Source organism: Pelophylax lessonae (genome assembly GCF_965119305.1).
Source record: "Pelophylax lessonae genome assembly, chromosome: 7".
Classification (NCBI taxonomy): domain Eukaryota; kingdom Metazoa; phylum Chordata; class Amphibia; order Anura; family Ranidae; genus Pelophylax; species Pelophylax lessonae.
In genome coordinates, this window is record NC_138774.1 from 231816788 (window position 1) to 231838413 (window position 21626).

At 47.5% G+C, this 21626-nt stretch overlaps 1 protein-coding gene across 1 annotated transcript in view; it reads left to right on the plus strand.

The window, feature by feature from the left end:
* Nucleotides 1–17959, plus strand: part of ABCD1 (ATP binding cassette subfamily D member 1) — a 130492-nt gene extending 112533 nt beyond the window's left edge. The window contains exons 9-10 of the mRNA XM_082264427.1: nt 8166–8291; nt 17165–17959. Coding sequence (XP_082120553.1) covers nt 8166–8291; nt 17165–17393 — 355 coding nt within the window. The 3' untranslated portion in view covers nt 17394–17959. The remainder of the gene's footprint in view (nt 1–8165; nt 8292–17164) is intronic.
* The last annotated feature ends 3667 nt before the right edge of the window (nt 17960–21626 follow it).

Genomic DNA, 21626 nt, shown 5'->3' on the forward strand with positions numbered 1-21626 from the left:
CCCGCTAGCTAACAATCATTAGCAGAGACCGAGAGCCTTCTATGACTGTTCAGTCACTGTGCTGTAAACACACTCAACACAGAAAGCTCTGCCAGCCATGGACGCATATGTGCGGCATGTAGGCGTTAAAGCCCACCCTCTTTGCTGCCACACATATGCGGTAACATAGGTGGCAAGAAGTAACATTTTTTTTTATAATGCAACCAGTGTAAGTATCTGACAGTGACAAGTAACCAACCAGCTGTGATGCAGCAGTTTTACTGCTACAGGGCAATGGGCTGAATAATCTAGCTCCAGTGATCACCCCAGTCTGGCCAGGGAGCGCCCGTGCAGACCTCAGCTCCACACTAGGACGGCCGCGATATAGCCCCACTGAACAGGGGCTTGCCCTAGAGTTAAACGCCTCGCAAGGTTGCATACGACCGGGTCTCGGCCTAAGTGGCAGCTTTCCTCCTGACCGACAACCCCCCTGGGTTCTGTCTGGAGCAGTGCCCGCCTGGTTCCTGGTATGGTGAGTAGTGTCTCCCCTCTCCCGCTGGAGGATTTTGGGGTGGGCGCAGGCCCCACCATGGGACGGTCGGACCCCCGGGTTCCACTCCTTCCTGTTAGGCACCACCCTCACCTGTCCTCCATCCTACCCCCCTCCCCCCTCCAATAATGCTGGTGCTGTGTGGGTGGTCTGGTACACCTCCCAGATGGGGGTAGGGCGCTATGGGGGTGGGGGGGATGCGCCGCCGGCGACCGAATGATCGGCTTTGCGCGGGGAGGTTGTACCTGGTGGGGGCACCTGCCAGGGCCCTCATCCTGCCTGTCCTGAGGCCTAGGGATCTCTCCTTGGTCCCTGGGATCCTCGTAGTGCCACGTGGGGCCGCTATTTTCTTGTAGCCTTTGTGCTGCAATGCACGACAGGCCATGTTTGTGTAGTTCAGTGGTCATTTTGCACTGGTTTGCCATAGAAAACAGTGGCGGCTATGACAGTGGAACCCTATGGGCCGCGATTTCGGCGATGCAAGCCCCTCCTCATCCCCTGGTGCTGACTCCTGAATCCTTTCCTGTTCGCTGTACACACAGTGCAGATTTTCCTGGTGGCTGTGGTGCCTGGTTTCTGCGGGGTGGTAAATCTAGTGGGGGCTCTGTGAATGGCAATCGGGCGTGCTGCCAGAGTGGTGGGGGTGTCCATTAGTAGTATTTTACACTTTTTTGTGGGGTCCCCCTGGTGACTTATGGAGTCTTTTAGAGCACATCTCCCTGAGGCCATGGGGCCCTCCGAATCGTAACCATCCATCAACGCACTGATGGCAGTCCTGGAGTTCTTTGTGTCCCGGGTGGAATTGGCTTTTGGGCAACGGGGCTGGCAAAAAAGCACCCCCCTGCCTCATCTGTCCCCTCAGATCCTGAATCTGATTCAGCTGCCGCGGACATGAGTCACCCTGCATGGGTCTGCGACCACGCTCCCTGAATCCTCAGTTAGTGAGGAGGATTCCTCTACTTCTGCAACCGCGCACGAAAAGGCACTTGGGGACGCACTGATTGTATGAGACATTAAAGATAGAGGACGCTTGCTGTGACGGAGGCGCAGGTCCCATTTGGCACTCACAAGCCATCCAGAGCGGCAAAGGTGTACCCTTTACCCTCATATTTTGACAGAATAGTGTCCCTAAGCGCTTTGTTAGGCAATATCCGTATAAGGAGTCCCTTCTTAAGAAGTGGACGGTTCCATTGGTGGTGAACCCTCCGGTTTTCAGATTTAACAAGGCAACCATGATTCCGGTTGAAGGCACTGAGGCCGATATTCACCTTTGCCTGGGTGTCGCAGACTCTGACCGAGTGGGCTAAGCTTTTACGCCGTGACCTGGAGGGAGAACAGCTTCCCCCTGCCTTTGCTGGGCTGGCGGACTAGCTGGTCAAGGGGCTGCAGTTTATCTGTGATGCCTCTTTCGATGTGACTTACCTAGTGGCTCGGCTCTCTGTTTCGACACTGGTCCTTCGGTGTGTCTTTTGGCTCAAATGCTGGTCTGCGGACCAGACTTCTAAAAAGGCCTTGACTGATCTTCCCGTTTAAGGAGATCGCCTGTTTGGTGCTACCCTGGATGACATCATTAAAGGTCTCACAGGGGGGAAGAGTACCCTTCTTCCACAGGCTACTAAGGGCAAGGACCCTCGTCGTAGACGTGGGCCCTCCTTCTCGAGTCATAACAAGTTTTTTCGTCCCTCAGGGTCGACTAATACAGGATCCAAGCGAACTTGGTCTGGCAAGTCAAGAGGGGGCTTCTCCAGGCCTGAGGACAAGGCCCCTTCAGCTTGAAGGTGCGCCCTCACCCGTATCTGGGGTAGGGGGACATCTTTGCTGGTTCCTGGACCCGTGGACCTCCCTGGTACAAGACAAGTGGGTCCACAAAGTCCTACGCTCCGGCTACAGGATCGAGTTTCGTTCTTTCCTTCTAAAGTGCGACTGGTCTGTTTACAGGCTCTTTTGGGGGGGCGCAAGACCTTTTACTTCAAGGGGTGATTGTCCTGTTTCTGACTACGAAACGTTTTCAGGGGTTTTACACAAACCTGTTTACAGTTCCCAGAAAGGAAGGCACGGTGCATCCGATCCTGGACCTCAAGATGCTGAACTGCTTGTGCAGGTGCAGAAGTTCAGAATGGAGTCTGTTTGCATGGTGGTGGCTTCCAAGCATTAGGGGGATTTTCTTGCCTCGATCGACATCAAGGAATGCTTACCTTCACATTCCAATATGTGTCGGTCACCTGTTCTCGTGGGAAACCTGGAGATCTCCATACGGACCCTGAGGAAGTTTGGCTGGATTTTGAATATTCAGAAGTCTGCCTTGGTTCCTTCCACGAAACGAGACTATTTGGGTCTGGCTCTGGACTCGGCCTTAGTTGCACAAACCCTAGAAACTGCAGGCTGCAATTCACCTTTTGCTGTCCAGCAGATGGTCATTCCTCTGGACTTGCATGCGAGTGCTGGGCCTGATGGTGTCTACCTTCGAGGTGGTCCCATTTGCACGCTTCCATACGAGATCCCTGCAAGGGAGATTCTGATCGAATGGGACAAGACTCTGCAGTCTCTGGACAACCAAATCCAGCTGAGCCGAGGTGCAAAAGGATCCCTGAACTGGTAGCTTTGTGCTCTGGCAGAGCAAATCTTTCCTTCCCTTGTATAGTATTGGTCCCCACAGATGCCAGCCTGTCGGGGTAGGGAGGCGTTCTCGACAGAAATGCTGCTCAAGGGGTCTGAAACCCTGTTAGAGTCCAGAGTACCGATCAAAATCCTGGAGCTCCGAGCGATCAGACTGTGCCTGGAACATTGGATGGATCTTCTCAAAGGATGTCCAGTATTTAATCACAGTGCCACAGCCGTGGCATATGTCAATCACCAAGGGGGCACAAGAAGTGTCCTGGCGGCTCTGGAGGTAGTCGGCATTCTCAGGTGGGCAGAACATTCATTCTAGCCTTTTCACTCCATCCCTGGAGTGAAAAACTGGCAGGCGGATTACCTCAGTTGGCAAGCGTTGGACCAGGGGGAAAGGTCTCTTCTTTCGGAGGCGTTTCATCAGTTGTGACTCTGGTGGGACACCGCGAGGTGGATCTGTTGGCATCTCGGGTCAACAGAAAGGTGCAGAGGTTTTTGGCATGGTCACGGGATCCTCTGGTGGACACCACAGACCCGCTGGTGACCCAGTGGGGTCAGTATCGTCTGATTTCCGCCTTCCCTCCTCTCAAGTTTTTGCCAAGACTTCTACGCAGGATCGAGGCAGAAGGGATTCTGGTTATCTTAGTGGTCCTGGACAGGCCTCGTAGGGCTTGGTATGCCGATCTGGTGCTGCTGGTTGCTGACGTTCCTTGGAAGCTTCCTTTTAGGAAGGATCGGCTGTCCCAAGGGCCAATCCTCTACACTGCTTTACAGGTTTTGCTTTAATATTTTCTCTGACACTGCTTGTAACAAAACTAAGTACCTATAGCAGAGAGAGGGAGTATACCACCTGGTGCTGCCCATAGGCATAGCCAGACTTTTGTTCTGCCTAGTGTCCTACTCCTGTAGGGGGCAGTATATAAAAATATCAGGAGCTGTGTCCAATGAACATCAGAGAAATGGATTTTACAGTAAGTCAAAAATCCTAATTTTTTTTTTTTTTGAACTGATCACTGTATTAGTGTCACTGGCAATATTGTAGTCCTACTATAAGTCACTGATTGCCACTGTTACTTGTAAAAATATATATATATATCTCCCATAGTTTGTAGACGCTATAACTTTTGAGCAAACCAATTAATATACGCTTAGTAGGATTTTTTTTTTTTACCAAAAATGTGTAGCTGAATACATATTGGCCTAAATTGATGAAGAAATTAGATTTTTTTTCAATCTTATTATTGGATATGTTTTATAGCAGAAAGCTTTTTTTGTTTATAGTGCAAAAAATAAAAAAGCGCAGTGTTTATCAAATACCACCAAAAGAAAGCTCTGTTGGCTGGGAAAAAGTGACATAAATTTGATTTGTGTACAGCGTTGCATGACCACGCAATTGTCAGTTAAAGTAATGCAGTGCCGTATCGCAAAAAAATGGCCTGGTCATGAAGGGGGGTAAATCTTCCAGAGGTCAGGCGTTTAACACCTTGTTTCTACATTTAAAATCATATATGAACATAAGGTCAGCCATATGTCAGCACCCCTCTGTCCGATAAAACATAAACAATTTTTCAGGTGAACAGTGCCTGCATCCAATCCAGGGTCGTCTTTAACACAGGGCAAAAGGGTCAGCTGTCCCAGGCCCAGTCTTTGTTGTGGGGCCCAAAGCAGCAGCCCCTTAAGCCCACACTGCCCAAAAATAGTTGATTTAAGAGGGCCCAAGAAAATGTTTGCCAAGGGTCCAATCAATTTTAAAGACAGCCCTGATCCAATCAGATTCAGGCACTGTTCTGGTATTTGTCAGTAGGGATGAGCTCAGGCGTGTTCGAATCCTCGTCCTAACCCACCTGAGGGATCCTGCCAGGAAGGCGTCACAGCACATTGTCACTTATAAGCGGCCAAGGCATTGCCTGCCCCGCAGCCGCACTTATGTACACGCAGTGCTTATGATTGGCTCTGTGCAGTGACGGCTTTTTGGCGGGATCGCTCAGGTGGGTTTGGACTAGGACCTGAAAACGCCTGCGCTCATTACAATTCAGCAGCGACTGCTGAATACAATAACTGTGGGTGGAAGATCAACATCTACTTGTATATGGCCATTTTATGTCACTACCACCAGATAGGGGCTGTCTCATTGTAAAAGACAGACCCTATATTAGAGTGTTTATGTCTTTGATTTGACTTTACACTCCCTGGAACTCAAGTCGCGTGACAAGTCGCACTAGTGTGAACGGAGCCTAAAACCCTGCTGTTGAGACATGTTTTTTATCACCCCTCTCCCCCCCCCCCACCACACCCACTATAGGTGCAGGACCAGTGCCTCAGCGGCTTGGGGTGTACATGCACCGTGGCCATGATGCGTTGCTTTATGGCTGCAGCAGGAATTATATTCCCTGGCACTTTTAAGTAAATGGGGCCGTTCTGCAACTACACGCAGTTGCAATGCAGTAGTGATGCATGGTTCAAGGGGCTAAAGCACCACCTGTCAAATGCTCTCTAAAGAGTGATCTGAATGTGGATGGCTCTTTAGAGACCCAAGCAAGTGTGAACGAGCCTTAACAGTCTCCAGTGACATGAAACACAACAGTGCCCCTGGTAACGATTCATTAGATCACAAAGTGGAGCACACAAGCCAAATTTCTTATTTAAGATAGTGAGAGAGCTTTTAAATCGGGGGTCACCCAACTTTCTAAACAAAGGACCAATTTATTTTCCTTCAGACTTTAGGGGGGCCTAACTGTGCCTAGTGGGAGTAGACAATCCCCTATCTTTGGTGTCAGTAGAGGAATAGTGCCCCATTGTTGGTGTCAGTGGAAGAAATTGTGCCCCACTGTTGGTGTCAGTGGAAGAAATTGTGCCCCACTGTTGGTGTCACTGGGAAGAATAGTTGCCCATTGATGGTATCAATGGAAGGAATAATGTTCCATCACTGGTATCAATGGAAGGCATAGTGTCCCTTCATTGGTGTCAGTGGGAGGAATTGTGCCCTTTTGTTGGTGTCAGTGAGAGGAGTAGTGCCCCATCATTGGTGTCAGTAGGAGGAATAGTGCCCCATCATTGGTGTCAGTAGGAGGAATAGTGCCCCGTCATTGGTGTCAGTAGGAGGAATAGTGTCCCATCGCTAATATCAATTGCAGGCATAGTGTCCCATCATTGGTGTCAGTGGGAGGAATAGTGTCCCATCATTGGTGTCAGTGGGAGGAATTGTGCCCTTTTGTGGGTGTCAGTGAGAGGAGTAGTGCCCCATCATTGGTGTCAGTGGGAGGAATAGTGCCCCATCATTGGTGTCAGTGGGAACTATAGTGCCCAACTATTGGTGTCAATGGGAGGAATAGTTGCCCATTGATGGTATCAATGGAAGGAATAATGTCCCATCGCTGGTATCAATGGATGGCATAGTGTCCCATCATTGGTGTCAGTGGGAGGAATAGTGTCCCATCGCTAATATCAATTGGAGGCACAGTGTCCCATCATTGGTGTTAGTGGGAGGAATAGTGTCCCATCATTGGTGTCAGTGGGAGGAATTGTGCCCTTTTGTTGGTGTCAGTGGGATGAATAGTGCCCCATCATTGGTGTCAGTGGGAAGAATAGTGCCCCACTATTGGTGTCAGTGGGAGGAATTGCGTCCTTTTGATTGTGTTCGTAAGAGGAATAATTCCCCATTGTTGGTGTCAGCGACAGGAATTATGCCCCATTGTTGGTGTCAGTGAATAGACTTGTACCCTAAGGACCGGATAAAGGCAAGGAAAGGGCCGCAGTTTGAAGACCACTGCTTTAACCACTTGCCGACCGCCGCCCGACTATATACAGCGGTCAGTCCCTCCCAGGCAAAGTGACGTACCGGTACGTCACTAGCCTGGGAGCCAATAGGGGGCGAGCGCGCGCCGCCGGAGGCGCGCTCCCGCCCCCGCTCGTTCACTAAGAAGCTGGCACGTGTGACCGGCGGACCCGATGTCCGCCGGTCACTCGCAATCGTCGGGTGGAGAGGGAGAAAGGCAGGCGGCTAATGTAAACAAAGCCGCCTGTCATTCTCCCCTGTGTAAAAACACAGATCATACGGTCCTGCTATGTAGGACCGTTGATCTGTGATGTTACACACACAGCCACATCCAATGACAGTAAGAAGCACGCCCCTAGGGACACACTTAACCCCTCCCTCTCCAATAAAGTTAACCCCTTCCCTCCCAGTGTCATTTTTACAGTAACAGTGCATATGTATAGCACTGATTACTGTAGTAATGTCACTGGTACCCCCAAAAGTGTCAAAAATGTCAATCAAGGGTCCGATCTGTCCTCCGCAATGTCACAGTCCCGCAAAAAAAATTGCAGATCGCCGCCATTACTCATTAAAAAAAAAAAAAACAATAAAAATGACAAAAATCTTTCCCTTAGTTAGTAAACGCAATAACTTTTGCGCAAACCAATCAAAATAAGCTTTTTGCGATTTTTTTTTTTTTTTTTACCAAACATATGTAGCAGAAAACAAATTGGCCTAAAATGTAAAAAAAATTAGATTTTTACATTTTTTGGGGGGGGGGGAAATTTCATATAAAAAAATGTGAAAAATATTGTTATTTTTGGAAAATTGTCGCGCTCTTTTTGTTTATAGCGCATGATCAAAAAATCGCACAGGTGATCAAATACCACCAAAAGAAAGCTCTGTTTGTGGGGAAAAAAAAGGACGTCAATTTCATTTGGGTACAGCGTCGCACGACCGCGCAATTGTCCGTTAAATTCACGCAGTGCCGAATCGCAAAATACCCCCTGGTCAGGAAGGGGGTAAAATCTTCCGGGGCTTAAGTGGTTAAATAATCATGGGATTTGGTAATTTTAACATGTGCCCTGTTTTGTATTTTTTTTTTGCATGATCAAAAAAATCACTATACTGTCATATGATTTAGTCTTAGAATTGACTTAGAAAGCAGCTGATTGTACGTCTTAACCTGAAGTGCCTGTTGTAGTCAGCTGTCAGTGGGATGTCATCTCTGATAATAACTCCTTCTAACAATCCGGTTATTTTTCCCCCTAGACCAAAATACGCCCTGCTGGATGAGTGCACCAGTGCTGTAAGCATTGACGTGGAGGGCAAGATCTTCCAAGCTGCAAAGGATGCCGGGATTGCTTTGCTGTCTATAACTCACAGACCTTCTCTTTGGTAAGCTTATTGACCGTTTGGATATTAATGCGTTGTGTGTCGGGGAAACAAACACCTGCAAAAGTCCCCCCATACACTAGTGGGGGTCACCTCTGTCTGGTTTGTATTGCTATTTGTGGCCCTGGTGGGAAGATTTCATATTCGTTCCTATCCTGGTGAAACCATGGCAATACAAAAAAAAAAAAATGGTCCCCGACAGGGTTAAAAAAAAATAAAGCATGTCTAGCTGCAATACTCACTACCTCTCCAAAGCTGTCTCTCTCTCCCCCTGTAGTAATTATTTTCTGCCAGTAGATGTCCTCAGTCTTCTGAGGTAAACGACGCCTAGCTCTTTACCCAGCCCGTATACTGTATACTCCATTACCAAGCCATTTTCCTTTTTCAGTGCTGTGATAGTTTGACAGATAATTACATTTACAGGGTTAAATCAGGAAGTGAGGAGGCTATATAACCCTGCCCTATGGATAGTGATCTGAAGCGATCGTTCTTCAGAGGACACCACACGGGTGAACAAGCCCTTACTTCATATTGCTATCCCCATACACCAATCAGCCATAACTTTATGACAACCCACCTAATATTGAAAACAGCCCTGATCTGTCAAGGTGTGTTACTCCACTAGAGTTCTGAAGGTATGCTATGGTATCTGGCACCATGCCATCAGTAGTAGATCCTCTAAAGTCCTGTAAGTTGCAAGGTGGGGTCTCCATTGGATTGACATCTGGAGAATTTGAAGGTCAAGTCAGCATCTTGACCTTGTGTTCCCCAGACCATTTTTGAACCATTTTTGCAGTGTGGCAGGACACATTATCCTGCTAAAAGAGGCCACTTTTCCCATGAAAGAGTGTACTTGGTCACCAACGATGTTTAGGTAGTTGGTGTCAAAGTACCATGCACATGATTGGCAGGAGCCAAAGTTTCCCAGTAGAACATTGCCCAAAGCATCACACTGCCTCCGTCGGCTTGCCTTCTTCCTATACTACATCTCAGTGCCATCTCTTCACCATGTAATTGACACACACAGACCCGGCCATCCATGTTATGTAAAAGAAAATGTGATTCATTGGACTGGACTACCTTCTTCCATTGCTCCATGGTCCAGTTCTGATGTTCACATGCCCATTGTAGGTGCTTTTGGCTCTGGACATGGGTCAGCATGGGAACCCCCGACTGCTCTGACGCTAGGCAGCCCCATACACAACAAACTGCGATGCTCTGTGTGTTCTGACACCTTTCTAACCAGCAATAACTTTCATTGGAGTCAGTGGAAGGAATAGTTCCCCATCATTTGTGTCAGTGGGAGGAATATTGCCCCATCATTGGTGTCAGTGGGAGGAATAGTGCCCCATCATTGGTGTCAGTGGGAGGAATAGTGCCCCATCATTGGTGTCAGTGGGAGGAATAGTGCCCCATCATTGGTGTCAGTGGGAGGAATAGTGCCCCATCATTGGTGTCAGTGGGAGGAATAGTGTCCCATCATTGGTGTCAGTAGGAGGAATAGTGCCCCATAGTTGGTGTCAGTGGAAGGAATAGTGCCCCATCATTGGTGTCAGTGGGAGGAATAGTGCCCCATCTTTGGTGTCAGTGGGAGGAATAGTGCCCTATCATTGGTGTCAGTGGAAAGAATAGTGCCCCATCATTGGTGTCAGTGGGAGGAATAGTGCCCCATCATTGGTGTCAGTGGGAAGAATAGTGCCTCATCATTTGTGCCAGTGAGAGGAATAGTGCCCCATCATTTGTGCCAGTGAGAGGAATAGTGCCCCATCATTTGTGCCAGTGAGAGGAATAGTGCCCCATCATTTGCGCCAGTGAGAGGAATAGTGTCCCATCATTTGTGTCAGTGGGAAGAATAGTGCCCCATCATTGGTATCAGTGGGAGGAATAGTGCCCCATCATTGGTGTCAGTGGGAGGAATAGTGCCCCATCATTGGTGTCAGTGGGAGGAATAGTGCCCCATCATTGGTGTCAGTGGGAGGAATAGTGCCCCATCATTTGTGCCAGTGAGAGGAATAGTGCCCCATCATTTGTGCCAGTGAGAGGAATAGTGCCCCATCATTTGTGCCAGTGAGAGGAATAGGGCCCCAGCATTGTTGGTATCAGGGAAGGGATAGTGCCCCAGCATTGGAATTAGTGGAAACAATAGCAGCAATTGGTACCAGTGGGAGGAATAGTGTCCCATCATTGGTCAGTAGGAAAAATAGTGCCCCAATGATGGGGTCAGTGGTAGGAATATTGCCCTATTGTTGGTATCAGGGACAGAAATGATGTCCTATTGTCAGTGTAGAAGGAATAGAGCCTTGTATCAAGAGGAGAAATAGTATCCCGAGGGCCTGATAAAGGCAAGCAAAGGGCCACATCCAGCCCCCCGGGCCGCAGTTTGGAGACCACTGCTGCATATCAAGAACTCGTCTTTTAAAACAACCCCAAGCATTTTGTCAGTGGGAGCATTTCTCCTATTAATATGGTCAGTTATAACAGTAAACATCACGGCATTTACATGCTTGGCATTTTGAAGCAAAGTAACTCTAAGGAGACCTTGAATGGATTGTAGAGTCCAGTTGTACCTTGTGTGGCACACTTTATACAAGGTCACACAGAAGACCCGGAGGATCAGCAGCAGGACGCCTCCGCTCTTTTCTATAGCTTGCAGCGCACACTAGGAAGACGGGTAACCTTTACTACATTCCTCTCCACTCTCTTAATGAACATTGCAGCATATGGCTTGTGTTTAAACAGGAAATAATGGTCATTCATGTGCACAAGGCTCTATTATACTTGTCACTTTTGAATTCCTTTTGCTGGGACATAGCCCTACTATGCAGGGTAACCTCTTGTAGCATCCGATGGGTTAAACAGTATTAGCATTAGTGAAGAAAGGCCAGAGCTGCCGCTCTCAGTTATTTGACCCTCCGCTGCCCTTTTGTGCCCCACTTTTGTCCCCCTTTATCGTCACAGATGGGGGACTTGGGTGGCTTCCAGCCTTGGCCCCAGTGAAGGGGGACAGTGACACAATGCGGGCTTGTTCTTCCCTCCTCTGCAGTCCATGCAGTGACATTCAGAGAAGAGACAAGGCCACATTACACCGGGAAGATGAGGGCCGTTCAAGGCACTGCTTCCTCTCCTCTGACATTCACTGGAGCTGATATGGACTGTCCTAACGCCTCTACAGCTAGTCCGGAGGTTACAATGGCTTCACATCAATGTGCTATTAAATTGTCCTCTTAGAAGATCTTTTACTGGGATCCTTTCATAGGATGAGGCTGACTACGATTAAAGTATAAATAAACCTATTCACTAAAATCGCATTTAAAGGAAAAACCTTTATTCTTTTAGTGGGACTGCTCTGCGCTGCAAGGGTTAACTTATTGTTTTGCCTAGGTCAGTGGTCTCCAAACGACGTCCCTTTGCTTGTCTGTATCGGGCCATTGGGGCAATATTCTTCCCACTGATAGAAGGCACTAGTCCTCCCACCAACACAGCAATGGAGCACCATTCCTTCCACTGACACCAATGATGGGGCATCATTTCTGCCACTGAAACCAACGATGGGGCACTATTCCCCCCCATTGACACCAACAAAGGGACATTATTCCCCACACTGACACCAGTGGGTGGGCACTGTTCCCCCAACTGACAACAATGATGGGGCACTTTTTCTCTAACTGACACCAATGATAGGGCCCTATTCCCCCAACTGATACCAATTATGGGGCACTATACCCCACTAACACCAACAATGGGGGCACTATCCTCCATTGACACCAACAACGGGGCATTATTCCTTTCATTAACATCAACGATGGGACACTTTTCCTCCCATCGACACCAAAAATGGGGCACTTTTCCTCCAATTGACACCAACGATGGGGCACCATTCCTCCCACTGACACCAATGATGGGGCCTAATTTCTGCCACTGAAATCAACAATAGGGCTTTATTCTTTCCATTGACAAGAACATTGGGGCATTATTCCCCACACTGACACCAATGATGGGGCACTATTCCTCCCACTGACAACAATGATGGGGCACTATTCCTCCCATTGACACCAATGATGGGGTTTCATTTCTGCCACTCAGACCAACAATGGGGCACTTTTCTACCCACTGACACCACGAACAGGACACTATTTCTCCCACTTAAAACCAAAGTTGGTTTTCTATTCCTCCCACTGACACCAACAGTGGGGCATCATTTCTGGCATCAACACTGATGGCAGGGCACTATCCCTCTCATTTACACCAAAAATTGGGAACTATTTCCCCCCACTAACACAAACAATAGGGCATCATTTCTGCCACTGGCACCAACAGTGGGGCATTATTATTCTCACTGACACTAACAATGGGGCACTATTCCTCCCACTGACACCAACAATGGGCTACTATTCCTCCCACTGACAGCAACAACATAAACCTCCAAGAGTGTCCCCTAACCTCCCCCAGTGCTTCCCAGCCCCCTTCAGAAACCTTTTATTGTAAGCAAACTTTATTTTTTACTGTTGGGGCATAGAAAATTTTGGATGAATGTATCAGGCCCTTGTCTCAAAAAGCTTGAGAACCACTGCTCTGGGCAAAGTGCTTAGGAGGGGCAATAAAAACAAAACCTGGTGATCCGGCTATGTTCTTGTTCTGTTATAGGGTGACAATGTTCTGTCCCTTGTTCTTGCATTGTCACCCTGTCACAAGTGCTTCTGATGGAGACAACAAGTGCCTGTTTCAACACACATTACTCAGGTATGGTCAACTCTTGTCACCAATGCCAAGCCATGAAAATTAAAAAATGGTAATGGTTTATGATGCATAGTATTATACCAAAGCCATATACCATTCATGTAGGGATTTTGTAGACATGGGGGCGTTATTTACTAAAGCTGAATAGTGCAAAATCTGGAGCAGCTCTGCATAGAAACAAACAAGCTGAAGTTAGAAGCTGATTGGCTCCCATGCATAGCTGCACCAGCTTCTAAGTGCACCAGGTTTAGTAAATCTCCCTCCAAGGTCTACTCTTGTCACCACCCGACATCCCGCCCAGAGGAAGATAAAGCTTGTTTCGTTTATAAGAGATCTAATAGAGAGTAATAGTTACCTTGTTCCACTGGTGCTCCATTCTTCTATTCCTTTCATAGAAACCCAATGACTGGAGGCTTCCTTTTCACGTTGGTGCGTGCTCCCTGCAACCCCATGGGCTGCAATTAAATCTAGTCTCCTTTGTCAACTTATAGCTTAACAATATTTAACAGCATACCCAGCCTTGTGCCGCTCCAAGCACTAAGCAATCCTCTCTGGTGATCAATTATGTAGCAGTTGTTGTCGTCTGTGTTCATCCAAGCCAAGCCCAGTATGCAATCTGAGATGGAAGGACACCACACGCCTAAAAGCCTGTGTGTAAATTCAAGTGAAGAGCAGCCTCAACGTAGGCTTCTCCCACTCCATGCTTCAACGCATTTCGTCCTGCCCATAGGAGTTGGCCTTGAACTTACACACCCACTGTTAGAAGTGCTGTGTCCTTCCATCTCAGAGATGTAACTGCAGCTTATGGGGCTACAGATTGCATGTGCCAAGTTGACGAGGAGACCTCCAGCGATTGCGTTTCTATACAAAGCTAATCGCTGACGTCCAGGCGAGCAGCAGCTTTTGCATTGGAAGGCAAGTATTATTTACTCTAATAAGATAGGAGAAGGTGGAGAAGAAATGTATTTCCATTAAAACTGATTCAGGTGGGTACCAGAGGGTTGGCTTCTTCTATTTCTTTTGATTCTTTGCAGTAGTTTGCGTCTCTATCACCTCCCATGATGTAATAACAAAGTTATCGGTCTCTCACCACTGAATTCCCTATTCATTTATTTATTGTTCTACATTATTGGCAGCACAGCACCATCATTTGGCTTTTATTAACTCTATGAAAACTGTGAATTCCAGTGGGGAGTTAATCACCAGTGGAATCTGTGACTCAGGCAACCACACAAGACTCAAATCAGTTTTGGGTGGAGTTGACCTACAAGGTTTAAAGTGTTATCTAAACCCATGAGCAGAAATGTAATTTGACAGCTTACCAGCCATTGGGTGCAGTGGCTGCGTTTGTTTTCTTTTTTTCGGACTATTGAAACTGCCAATAACATACTTCCTTTCCTGTGGTCACAGCGCTCCCTCACTGTACTGTATCAATGGAGGTGAAGCGTTGTCACCCAAGGACAGGAAGTTGTAACAGATGGGTGGGTTTCTGTAGAGGGTCACAATGCTCACTCACTGTACTGTATCCATGAAGAGGAAGTGATGTCACCCAAGGAACAAAAAATCTTAACATAGATGGGTGGGGTTCTGTAGAGGGTCACAACGCTCACTCACTCTACTGTATCCATGAAGGGGAAGTGTTGTCACCCAAAGAACAGGAAATGGTAACATAGATAAGTGGGGTTCTGTAGAGGATCACAGCGCTCCTTCACGCTACTGTATCCATAGAGGCGAAGAGTTGTCATCCAAGGAACAGGAAATGGTAACATAGATGGGTGGGGTTCTGTAGAGGGTCACAGCACTCCCTCACTGTACTGTATCCATGGAGGGGAAGTGTTGTCATCCAAGGAACAGGAAATGGTAACATAGATAAGTGGGGTTCTGTAGAGGATCACAGCGCTCCTTCACGCTACTGTATCCATAGAGGCGAAGAGTTGTCATCCAAGGAACAGGAAATGGTAACATAGATGGGTGGGGTTCTGTAGAGGGTCACAGCACTCCCTCACTGTACTGTATCCATGGAGGGGAAGTGTTGTCATCCAAGGAACAGGAAATGGTAACATAGATGGGTGGGGTTCTGTAGAGGGTCACAGCACTCCCTCACTGTACTGTATCCATGAAGGGGAAGAGTTGTCATCCAAGGAACAGGAAATGGTAACATAGATAAGTGGGGTTCTGTAGAGGATCACAGCGCTCCTTCACGCTACTGTATCCATAGAGGTGAAGAGTTGTCATCCAAGGAACAGAAAATGGTAACATAGATGGGTGGGGTTCTGTAGAGGGTCACAGCACTCCCTCACTGTACTGTATCCATGGAGGGGAAGTGTTGTCATCCAAGGAACAGGAAATGGTAACATAGATGGGTGGGGTTCTGTAGAGGGTCACAGCGCTCCCTCGCTGTACTGTATTCAAGGAGGGGTGGCGTTGTCACCCAAGCAACAGGAAATTGTAACATAGATGGGTGGGGTTCTGTAGAGAGTCACCATACTCATGTACTTTATTTATGGAGGAGCAGTGTTGTCCACCTACAAACAGGAAATGTTTTAGGACTCTTTTGTTGAAGGTGACAACACTCACTCCTTGAAATATATCTATAGAGGAGCAGCATCATCACCTAAGGACGGGAAGTTTGTTAAAACTATAGAACACCTTCCCCTCTCCTTTTCCATAACATAAAGGAGTGAGTTTCTGTAGTGGGTGACAACACTCAATCACTGTAATGTATCTATGGAGGAGCAGCTTCATCACCCAAGGGCATGCAGAGTGTATTAAGACTATAGAACGCCTTCCCCTTTTCTTCTTTTCCTTTATAATAAATGGGTGAGTTTGTATGGTGGGTGACAACGCCACTGACTATAATTAATCTGTGGAGGAGCTGTAGAATCACCCAAGGTCAGGAAATGTATTAGGACTCTACACCTTCCCTTCCCCCTCTTCCTAATTGTAATGCAATACATGTAGATGCCTGCACTGCAAGGGTTAATTGATAGTTTAAGCTAGGGGAGAGTAAAAGCACTTTAACTTAGATGCAGATAACCCTCTCCTACACTTCAGAGATGGGCTGTTGACCATGCATTGGTCTTGATGAGCATAGGGGATTAGACACTACTGGGATGGGTCCAGCATCTTCTTTTCTATGCCCCTAGACCTAAAAGAGCAAGCAATCCTTGTAGTGCCTGCACGAGCAGACCAAACCTTGCAGTGCCTGCACGAGCAGACCAAACCTTGCAGTGCCTGCACGAGCAGACCAAACCTTGCAGTGCCTGCACGAGCAGACCAAACCTTGCAGTGCCTGCACGAGCAGACCAAACCTTGCAGTGCCTGCACGAGCAGACCAAACCTTGCAGTGCCTGCACGAGCAGACCAAACCTTGCAGTGCCTGTACGAGCAGACCAAACCTTGCAGTGCCCGCACGAGCAGCCAATCCTTGCAGTGCCCGCACGAGCAGCCAATCCTTGCAGTGCCCACACGAGCAGCCAATCCTTGCAGTGCCCGCACGAGCAGCCAATCCTTGCAGTGCCCGCACGAGCAGCCAATCCTTGCAGTGCCCGCACGAGCAGCCAATCCTTACAGTGCCCGCACGAGCAGCCAATCCTTGCAGTGCCCGCACGAGCAGCCAATCCTTGCAGTGCCAGCACGAGCAGCCAATCCTTGCAGTGCTCGCACGGGCAGCCAAAGCTTGCAGTGCTCGCAGGGGCAGCCAAAGCTTGCAGTGCTCGCACGGGCAGCCAAAGCTTGCAGTGCTCGCACGGGCAGCCAAAGCTTGCAGTGCTCGCAAGGGCAGCCAAACCTTGCAAGTGCCCGCACGGGCAGCCAAACCTTGCAAGTGCCCGCACGGACAGCCAATCCTTGCAGTGCCCGCACGGACAGCCAATCCTTGCAGTGCCCGCACGAGCAGCCATTCCTTGCAGTGCCCGCACGGGCAGCCAATCCTTGCAGTGCCCGCACGGGCAGCCAATCCTTGCAGTGCCCGCACGGGCAGCCAATCCTTGCAGTGCCCGCACGGGCAGCCAATCCTTCCAAGTGCCTGCACAGCCCCACTGCCAGGGAAATTTCTTTACATTTCTAGAGTTGGGCTCTTAAGCCCATAGGATGATTTTCCTTATTCACCCTTTTCTCTTTTTTTTTTAACCCCAAAGGAAGTACCACACTCACCTTCTGCAGTTTGACGGTGAAGGCGGTTGGAAGTTTGAGAAGCTCGACACTGCTGCGCGCCTCTCGCTCACAGAGGAGAAACTACGGTTGGAACAGCAGCTGGCTGGCATGCCGAAAATGCAGCAGCGGCTCAATGAACTTTGCCAGCTGCTGGGAGAGGATTCGGAAGTGGCCAGCACTGAAGAGGATGAGACCACTGAGCCGGCCATCTAAGAACATTACCGTACCGTTCCTATATCTAGAGAAGTTCTTAACTCTGAATGTGCATCAGAGTCACAGCCATGTCCCTCCAGCTGGAGCTCCTACCCCTCACCTTTTTTATTTTCAGTGAATTGATTGCTGCAGAGGTGAAGCATCACTGAAGATATCACAGTGACTCCTTTGTTCAGCTGATGCCTGTACATCCCAACTATTGCAGGCCATGCTGGTAGGTAAGGAGCCAACCGGCACTTTTTTGTCACTGCTTGTCATGTGGCAGAACCCTCCGACACTGAATGTGGTCTTCCTGCAGGCTGGTTTAGCCGTAGACAGGAGTCATTTCTGTCCTTGTTTTGAACCTCTAGACATACTGTGGTTTGAGCCAAGTAAATGTGAAGGAAATTGGGTCATATGCTTTTAGTATGTGTCCCCTCTGCGTTGCCAGTAAGTGGTTCTTCTTTACCAGTAATTCTTCTCCTGCACTACTGTAACCTGTTTCCCAAAGAGAGATTGTAACAGGACATTTCACCTTCATACTAAAAAGTGGAGGAAAGGAAAGTGACTTGTGTTACCCATGGCTAGAGGAGAGCACTGATATCATCACAGACATAGAAAATGATCGCTAGACAATCGGTAGACCCTCCTCATAGCATTCCTGTACTTGGGGATTCTATCTATGTACCTGCTTGTGGCAGGTCATTGTTAGAGAGACAGTGGGGGAAATTTACTAAAATTGGAGCACTCAGAATCTGGTGAAGCTATGCGTGGTAGCCAATCAGCTTTTAGCTTTAGCTTGTTTAATTAACCTTTGGCAATAGAACCTAGATGCTGATTGGTTCCTATGCAGGGCTGCACCAGATTTTGCATGCTCCAGTTTTAGTAAATCTCCCCCACTGTTACCTGCTCATTCAGGAAAAAATGACACTGCATGTGCAAAGGGCATCCCCCAGCCCAGTGATACTCACTTTACCAGGGTACCCCTGTTGCTCCTTCCTCTGTCAGAACCGGCACCCAAACCCCCAGTGTTTTCTGGTGTCTAGGCGAAGTGGTGGCTTCACTCCCTACATCAGGTGCCAGTGCTTGGGTCCTAGTGATTGGCTGTTAGACCACATGTTTCCCCATACCCAGAAACACCAGGTATATTCACCAGCTGGGGCAGCGGAAGGAGCAATGAAGGAGAAGTGCTGGTTAAGGAGGGAAAGTGGGTTGGGGAAGAGGTCTTTAAAATGGACAAAGTGACTTTTAAGGCTTCATGCACACAGGCGCCTGGGCTCATACAATGTAAAATTCAGACATATTTACCCACCCAGGGGTCCCAGATGTTGCATAGAGCTGCCCATAGAAATCAATGACTGTGCGTATGGACATATAGACTTTAGGGAGTACACATGTGCGTGTTTACCCAATTACCAGCATATACCTGTGTACAGCTATTGATTTCTAAGGGTGGATTTTTTCAGCACCCTTGACCACCAGACAGAAAAATCTGCACAAATTTTATGTTGTACGGCTCCAATAGCCATGTGCATAAGGCCTGAAAGTGTATGCGAAACCAAAACTTTTTTTTTTTTTTATTTAAATGAGAGAATTGTTAAGAGCCCTGTTATTTTTATTTTTACCTGAGTCCCTTACTTCCAAAATAGGAAGTAAGAGAGGAGGCCTCTTTGAAGCATGAGGATATCTCCTCTTAGCCGGTTGTCACCAGAACAGGTGGACTCATTGAAAGATTTCCCCTTGCTTCTTGGTCTTATGATAACTCTAAAATCTTGGATTTCCCATCACTTTTTGTGAGCAGGAGGTTCTAATCCCTCCAAATTAAATCCTTAATCAGAGGGAAGTGTGTGGGGACCCATTGATGCCCCTTAGCTGTGTGGTGCCCCATCAATACCCATTCAATTTTTGATGCCCATTAGATGTATGGTGCCCTATTGATGCCCAGTAGATGTGTGGTGCCCCATTGATGCCAATTAGATGTGTGGCGGCCCATTGATGCCTGTTAGATGTGTGGCACCCCATTAGATGTGGTTGGGTTGTGGTCATGAATCGGATACCATGCCGCTCAAGAACAGCCACAGTCTTGCTCTAGTCCAGGTCAATCGGCCACTGTTGCAGGACAACCTATCAGATGATCTTTATTTTCTAGTGCCAGTCAGGAAAAAAAAAAAAAAAGAGAGAGAGGACATAACTGGTTGCAATGGTCAACATTGACACTTTTCTTTCCTCCACATCCATTGTGTGTTTTTGAGTAACTTACCCCTGACTCCCTGATGTCAGTTGGGTAATACTGGACATATACGTGTCAATTTTCATATATGCTCAACTATCCAGGCCTCTTATTTGAATGGTTCAGATTTCTGACACCATCGTTTAAGGCAGTGGGACGTACATATTTTCTTCAGTCTAGTTCCATGTTTCAAAAATCTACCCTGCATAGTACATACAGTATGTGGGCTTCCCAGAGAGTGGGAGTATTTCCATATACAACACAAATACCGACAACCTACCGCTTCCAATGCCAAATGTTTCTTAGAAGAGAAAAAAAAATCAAAAGTGACCAATTCAGAATCGATTGATCGCTCCATGTACCATACAATTGGCTTGAAAATGGACTGAATTATCCAACCCTTCTGACTGCTTTTACATTTATTCCTAACGACTCATGGAACGCTGGTGAAAAATCACTAGATTTGATCAGAAATAATTAAATTGATACGTGTATGACCAGCACATTGTAACATTTTCTTTATGGGTAGAGAGAACTCTGTAATGTGATGAAGGGAATTCCTTCAAGTTTAGAAAAAAAAATATTGTAATTAATGCAAATTTTGCCAAAAATGTGACAGCCTCCAGGCTTAAGGTAGCCCTAAAGCCTCCGCATTTTTATTAGAAATGCATCCTCACTGACTTATAAATCACTGAATGATTCATTTTTATATACAGCAACGCCATTAACACTCACATCATTTTACTCCACTACTCAACGCACAAACTCTGACTTTTTCCATGTGTTTTTTCTAAACTTTCTGGTGGTTCTTCATTTCTGTGCTCTATTTCACCCAGTCCTCCAATTGGCATTGATTCACATTGTAAGGATGGCTCCTTGGCTTGCAGGATCCTACAGGAACCACCCGAATCTGCAACACAAAAGCTTCCGATTAGCCATATGTCTAATCGCAATATAGCCATAGGTCCCAACATTCCTCATGTCAGTGGGCATGCCCACACGGCCATGGCATCATTACTTCCTATTCCTCAGGGCTGCCAGTACACACAGCAGCCGCAAATATAATGTGAGCGCGCATGTAGGGCTCCATAGGACCATGCAAGCCAAGGAGCCACCTTTTTCAATGGAAAGCAAGGCCAGTCAGGGGACTGCGTGAAATGAGAGCATAGAAATGAAGTTTTAGAAGAAGCAGAGCAATGATAGAAGATCGATAGAGAAGAAGCAGAGCAATGATAAGTGCTGCCATCAGCATCTTAATTCTGAAAAAAGAAAAAAAGTAGGGTTTGCTTTCACTATAATATAAGAAGTGGTCATTCATTAAAGTAGAATTATGTTGGCTTGCAGACCATTGCAGTCTTTATTTTAGGCCTCTTATAATCAATGAAAGAGAAGAGGGGAGAGGTTTTCTCAAAACATTTGTTATGTCCATAGGGTTGAATTAGCTTCTAAGTTTAGTTTTCTCATACTGAACTGAAAACTTGGAATGGAGCTGGTTGCAACGCAACAGTATGAGAACAGTTCAACCTTTAGTTATGAGCGAGCTGCATTCCCTGGAACTCGTATAGAGGGTAGGCGCCAATATACGACAAATGTCAGTAATTTTCATAAACATGTACAGGACATGAATTTGTCACAAAGCATGCATTGTGCACAGGTCCCAAGAATGCTGAGCTTGACTAGTCGCTAGGGTGCTGGCGGACTAGCGGCTTCCTGGCAACAAATATAACTGTTAGTGGTTGCTAGAATGCCGCCAGCCCTAGGGCCAGGCTCAGCTGCAATAAATGACATTGTGCAGCCGAGTCTGGTTACTTTGTCATGGCAGCCAGTGTCCTAGCAACCAGTCAGGCTCAGCTGCAACCAGTGATTTTGTGCACCCATGTCTGGTTGCTAGGACACTGGCGGCCTTTGGGATACCGCATCTAAACAACCAGTGATATTGTGTGCCCAAGCCTAATGGGCTGCTAGGATACGGGTGGTCTCAGGGCCCCAACGTCCTAACAAACAATGACATTGTGCAGCTAAGC